The sequence below is a fragment of the Micropterus dolomieu genome, linkage group LG14 (genome assembly GCF_021292245.1).
Source record: "Micropterus dolomieu isolate WLL.071019.BEF.003 ecotype Adirondacks linkage group LG14, ASM2129224v1, whole genome shotgun sequence".
Classification (NCBI taxonomy): Eukaryota; Metazoa; Chordata; class Actinopteri; order Centrarchiformes; family Centrarchidae; genus Micropterus; species Micropterus dolomieu.
The window spans coordinates 1583190-1589708 of record NC_060163.1 but is presented as its reverse complement, the minus strand read 5'-3'; the positions used below and the strand labels follow the sequence as shown (position 1 = coordinate 1589708).

At 41.8% G+C, this 6519-nt stretch overlaps 2 protein-coding genes across 2 annotated transcripts in view; both read right to left on the bottom strand.

Moving 5' to 3' along the window:
* The window catches only part of bms1 (BMS1 ribosome biogenesis factor), a 654080-nt gene that overhangs the window by 580153 nt on the left and 67408 nt on the right, over window positions 1-6519 (bottom strand). The window lies entirely within an intron of this gene.
* Window positions 1-6519, bottom strand: part of LOC123983048 (V-type proton ATPase 116 kDa subunit a1-like) — a 59279-nt gene that overhangs the window by 8597 nt on the left and 44163 nt on the right. The window contains exons 19-22 of the mRNA XM_046069163.1: window positions 5672-5872; window positions 3020-3037; window positions 821-938; window positions 416-587 (exon numbers count right to left, since the gene is read on the bottom strand). Of these exons, the coding sequence (XP_045925119.1) occupies window positions 416-587; window positions 821-938; window positions 3020-3037; window positions 5672-5872 (509 nt within the window). The remainder of the gene's footprint in view (window positions 1-415; window positions 588-820; window positions 939-3019; window positions 3038-5671; window positions 5873-6519) is intronic.

Sequence of the window (6519 nt, the reverse complement as noted above, 5' to 3'; positions counted from 1 at the left end):
GGTGTGGGTGTGGGTGTGTGAGTGTGTGTGTGTGTGTGTGTGTGTGTGTGTTAGTAGGTGTGGGTGTGGGTGTGTGAGTGTGTGTGTGAGTGTGTGTGTGTGTGTGTGTGTGTGTGTGAGTGTGTGTTAGTAAGTGTGGGTGTGGGTGTGTGAGTGTGTGTGAGTGTGTGTGTGTGTGTGTGTGTGAGTGTGTGTTAGTAGGTGTGGGTGTGGGTGTGTGAGTGTGTGTGTGAGTGTGTGTGGGGTGTGTGTGCGTGTGTGTGTGTGCGCATGTACGTGTGCGTGTGTGAGTGTGTGTTAGTGGGTGTGTGTGAGTGTGTGTGTGTGCGTGTGTGTGTGTGTGTGTGCATGTGTGAGTGTGTGTGTGAGTGTGTGAGTGTGTGTGAGTGGGTGTGTGTGTGTTTGTGTGTCTAACCAGTGTAGACGCAGTGCATGCAGGAAGGCTGACAGCCCCTCCATGATGAGCAGGATGGCAACAGTCAGCGTGGCAAAGGCAGAGAAGATGATGGACAGGCCAAAGAACCCGCCAGCGCTCCTGGAGGACAGACCCAGGTGCATCACCATGGACCAGAGCACCTCTGACAGCTCTGCACGCACATACAACAACGAGGTTTGCACCAAAACATACATGACACAAACATCTTTGAAGTCAATGTCATTGAACTAATGCAGCTACTGTATATAGTCAAATAAAGACAAAATGTCTCTATCTACGTCTTTAGATTATGTTTTGCAAAATATATATCATAAAAAACTCTGTGTGTGTGTGTGTGTGTGTGTGTGTGTGTGTGTGTGTGTGTGTGTGCAAGCTTTTACTCACGTGCATGAGCCAGGCTGAGGGCCCAGAGGCGCAGGTAGGAGGCTGTGTTGGAGATGCATCCCAGACAGTACTCTATGGTGTGGATGGCCTGGTGGACAGCTACATCACCAAAGTCAAACTGTGGTGGAAAGACAAGATGGTTAGTGCGCCATCACCACCACCAATGGCTATAGTAGTATACTTTTGTGAGTAAAAGTGAGTTTTGTTGATAGAGTAATCAATCATTGAGTAATTATTTTGGGAGTGCAAAGGAATGGCTTCTTGTTTAGGAACACAATTTTCATAGGGCAAAATCGGGAATGCATAACTCACATGCACACAATAAACCAGGATTCTCAGAGAAACCAACTTAAGCAGGCAAATACGCAATGCATACAGTACATGCACAGAGAGAGTGTCGAAGTGTCCTTAGGCAAGACACTGAACTGCCCCTGACGAGATGGCCTGGCAGCCATCAGTGCATCAGTGGATTTGGGTTACGAGTAAAGAGTACAGTACAGTTGACGTGAAAGGTTGCTTTTTACTCATTTGCTTAACATGTAATGAGTTACTACCCTCCCCTGCATCAGTGTGTGACTGTGTGTGTGAATGAATGAATGTTGTTGTGAATTCCTCCTTTACATGCAGCAACTCAAGCACCTTCCATGGGCTTAAGGCATTTTGATCACCACCTCAAGGGCACCTCAATGTTGGTAATGAGGGGGAAGCACTGCTCTTTCACTTATCAATCCAGTTCAAAGCTTGGACTGGCAACCTTCAGGTCACAAGCCCGATTTTCTAATCTTCAGGCCACCAGTGCATCTATTGTAGTATATCTGCATTATCTGTGGTCACAACTGGAACATTAATCAGGTACTACAGAGATTAAGGACAGCACTTCCTTAAAGTCTCAGAACATACAAACATGTTAGACCTCCCACATCTTTCAAACTCCACAATCCCAATAAGCAGCATGTTAGAAATCTGTTTGGCATAATGCAACTGCTTTCACAGACTGAGTAGTGACAAATAAATTGACTTCAACATGACTGCATCTCCAACGATACTGATTCTTTTGTCTGCAGCTTTGCTCCAATCACTACAAGAATGATCATATCTGTTTAGTTGATCTTTAACATAGACTACTACTGTGAGTGTGTTTTTTCTTCCCGAATCAATGTTTTAAGATGGTTTGATTGTTTAAAATTAAAGTATAAAATAAATAGTGTGTGTTTTAAACAAACTGACAATAGTTTGTTTAAAACACATTCTAGCAATAGTGAACACCACTGGAAGAAACAAGCTAAAACAATAGAATTTCCAGTATGTCATTACTTACACACACGTCATCACAGCATATCATGAACGGTGGAAATGACCTGGAATGGAAATTCTGTTATCATCTTAATGCCTGAGCTTTTAGCTCTGATCAGGCAGAAAACAAAGAGCAACAGCATCTGACTTGTTTGAGATTGTTGAGCCTTTTTTCCCCAGCAGGATCACAGCGCAGGGATTTGTTTGTATATTGTAAAGCCAACCAAGTTCCTCTGTTCTCTCCTTCCTGGAGCAAGACTAGCCTTTCCTGTATGAAGTGGGGGGTGGGGGTGGGGGGCATGGGAGTCTATCGCTCTATGTTGCTCTTGTTGGGTTTGGCTGTGTGCTGGTCTGGTTTCCTCTTTCCATGCTTCTCTTTTGTCCTTGGACCCATGAAATAGAGTTCATGGAAGCAGCACTCAGTGTTCCCATTCTAAGGGTCTCCAACACAAGTGGCTAATGAAAACAACACAGGCTAACATGCCGTAATGGCACTATACACGGAGGCCAGTGGCTCTGATTAGTAATGTAGTGACCAAATATTTCAGCTGATGACACTTGCCTCAAGAAAAATCTTACCAATGAAAAAGTGCAAACAAATTCAACTCTTACATCCCAGCAGTTTTTCTTCTTGTAAAATGTGTTGGAAAATCAAGACTGTAAGAATAAGTGTCGGACTAAATGATCTGCAGCTTGTCACAGTTTGTGCAAACACACACTTTTACAGTCACACACATTAACATGCCTGGTACTAGGAGGTGGACAGTATAGGTGTATAGGAGACTTAGGAGACAGACCAACCAGAATTCAAAGAAAGAAAGACCAACACTTGTTACTAAAGGCACGAACAGATCAGACAAGACAGCATCCAGACATGCTAAGAAAATACCAAACTCAGGTTCTTACCGGCTCTTCCTCAGAGTGCTTGAAAGTAAGCAAAGGTCAAAGGTTAGTGGCAGAATTTACAAACTGCATCGACCCAAAAGGTTCCATCCTTCTTTTGGATCATTGTTTTGCAGTTTATTTCACTAGACTTTAGAGTTCTGGGATGTGAACCAAACCTAACCTGAAACACGATACCTCTGTCAGGACCTGTTAAGTTTAGGCCATTTTGTTGGAAAAAGCTTTAGGCTGGGTTTGTTCTACATTTTGGTTATTTTCAAACATAATTTAATAAGAAATTCTACTATTCAATGGGCCAATGAATTGCATTAGCCTTGCAAGTTGACAGTCAATAATAGATGGAACTATTCGAAATGTTACTTTGGGTCAGGCTTGTATCTCAAATTTTGCACAACTTAAGTTCAGTCAGGTTGGATCTTAAAGGATGGGTTCGATGTTTTAAATGTACAGTATAGTATCTCACAAAAGTGAGTAGGCTGTGTGATGTGTTATTTTGAGGGGACAGCAAATTTACACTGTTATACAAGCTATACACTCACTACTTTACACTGTAGCAAAGTGTCATTTCTTCAGTGTTGTCACATGAAAAGATAATCAAACATTCACAAAAATGTGAGGGGTGTACTCACTTTTGTGAGATACTGTATGTCCTGGAAATCAAATGTAGGTTTGTTGCAGAGACACAGCATGGGTATACACCTACACACGACTGCCAAAGTCTTATGTTAGCTTTAACTGAATATTAGAAAAGGTTTTTGCACAGAACAAGGGCTGCTTGCTCATCTCTTACAATGAAAAAGGAAAAAAGAGAGATGTCCTTCCATATGCCTGTATCGATCAACGTACACTGTACTGCTGCAATGTACTACAATTTCTGTAGTATTTAGTAAGTTGTCCAGCCAGATACTTTTATAGTCACTTGCTGCTCCGACATTATTCAATATTAAATTCCATAACCCTGTTGATAAGTCATTCTTATGTGGAAAATCATAATCTTGGAATAATGATGACACAATGCAATCTTATCACATTCTCACAGTTGTGCAATATGTTATCCCAACATAAACACTCAGAGATTTATTATGCAGGAGACCTGGGAGACACCAAACCTCTGAGTCACAGATATAACTGGGTGGTATTTTCAGAAATTCCACTCGCTGGTTCTCATGAAAACCACCTTGCTGTTTATGTTTCTGAAATGGAAAATCCATCCCTTATCTGTTCCAGGCCATCCCTGCCCGGTCTTTCACTCTGCACACTGTTGAGCCCACATTACCCCCATATCTCATTACGCCTCAGGAGAAAATACTGCTCTCTGATAAGAAAGCAACACAGGGACTGAGGTGTGGTGCTGGTGAATGGACTGCGACACAGGATTTCAAATTATTAGTTATAAGCTTTTGACAGTCTGAAGCTTTAACTTCCGTAACTATACGGAGCTGAACTAAACCACCGTCCTTACTGTCCTTATTGAGCTGATATCACTGATTATAAAGCAAACTACATAGTTGATAAGTGACTGTAGTGTAACAATAAACACAATTTGGTAGGTTTTTTAATGGCATGTCCACACAACCAGAAAAGCTGTGCCTCAAATCAAAGGCTGAAATGATTAGTCAATAGCAATTTTGATGCTTAATTAAGGGTACAAATCATTAAATACTCATGGAATATTCTCAAATGTGAGGATTTGCTGCTTTTTTCAGTTTTATATAATTGTTTTGGACTGTTGGTCAAACGAAAGTAATTTGTTATGAATAATGTCTACAATCTAACATTTTACAGACTACTCAGCCAATAAGACAATAATAAATAATGACTATCATCTTTAGTTGCAGCTCTACACATATTTCCTGTATGCTTTTCAACACATTTTCATACCTAAATGACAAAATAGGTAGGTTGCCAATGACTCCCAAAATGGTACAGTGTAAGAGTGCCAGCGACAGAAGTACCAGATCTTTGCGTCATGAGAAGAATAATAAACACACAGTTATCTTTGTGAAACAGTTGTAGTTTGGTTAGGTTTAAGAACCAAAACTACTTGGTTAAAGGGAGCTGACATTAGGAAGAACTTAAAAATTATGAGTTTATTGAACATTAAAGCATGTAAACATGTTCTAGTAGAAGCCCTAATTACTAGTATCAAGCTGAAAATGAGCTTAGTAATCCATCATATTATAAAGGGGATTTAATGTGTGTGTTCCCTTGTCTCAGTCTCTTTCATCTTTGTCCCATTGATCAAGCATTACAGGCTTTTCCTAGTGTTTGTTTTCCCAATGTTTTCGGTTCTCCTTTACTTTACCTGCATTTTGGATTTTGCCTGTTCCCTGTCAGATTTGTTTGCCTCTTTGAATGCTTTTGTCTGGATTTGACCTGTGCCTGCCTGACCATCCTGTAAGCCTTTTTGTAAATTTACTTTTCCAATAAACCTTTGAACTGCTTTATCTCTACCTCTGCGTGTGCATTTGGATCCTATTACTCATGTTCCTGGTATCTCCGCTTGCAGAAGTGTGACATCAGTCCATATACAATAGTGAAAGCATATGTAGCATCATAATCTTACTAAAAACTATTCAAATATTATATCCTAGGTCTGAAAGTCTGGAAGAGGATGGAATTTGAATCATCAGTGGTGATAATTCATGAGCTCACCTCATCTCCTTCCTCTGAGTGCTGGGAGAGCTGGTCGTGGTCCATGATGCCAGCTTCGTCCTCCGTGGGCCCGTTGCCCACCCGCACCCCTCCGAACTTCTGCGTGCCCTGTTGGGTGAGTCCGGTGCATGATGAGGACACACCTGTTTGCTCTAAAGACTGCTCTAGATTCTCTGCAGGGGTTTCTTCCCTCTTCTGGGACTAGATACAAAAGCCACAAGAGCTGTGTCTAGCTTAAAGCAGGCCTTAGGTTGAACACTTTCTTCCATATTAACTAAATTTTTTTTAATTAAAAGAGGGCACCCAGCACAGAAAGTGAAAGCTTCCATTCCAAAATGAAATGCATCCACCACTTAAACTTTAAAAAAGGTGGAAAGAACTGAAATCTCTGCTTCAGTATTAGATTTGGGTAACCAATCATTTTTTGGAGCGCAAGATAATCTCACTGGTTGCGATAAACATCAACAAACAGAGGTGGAGAGTCCATTTTGCAAAGTACAACTTGTTAATGTAATGTAAAAACCCTAAACCCTAAACCCCAAATCCTGTGTGACTCCCCAGTCACCACTGTGGACTCCTTCAGCTTCCTGGGCACCATCATCTCCCAGGACTTCAAGTGGGAGCTGAACATCACCTCCCTCACTAAGAAGGCCCAGCAGAGGATGTACTTCCTGCGGCAGCTGAAGAAGTTCACCCTGCCAAAGACAATGATGGTGCACTTCTACACCACCATCATTGAGTCCATCTTCACCTCCTCCATCACCATCTGGTACGCTGCTGCCACTGCCAGGGACAAGGGCAGGCTGCAGCGCATCATTCGCTCTGCAGAGAAGGTGATTGGCTGCAAT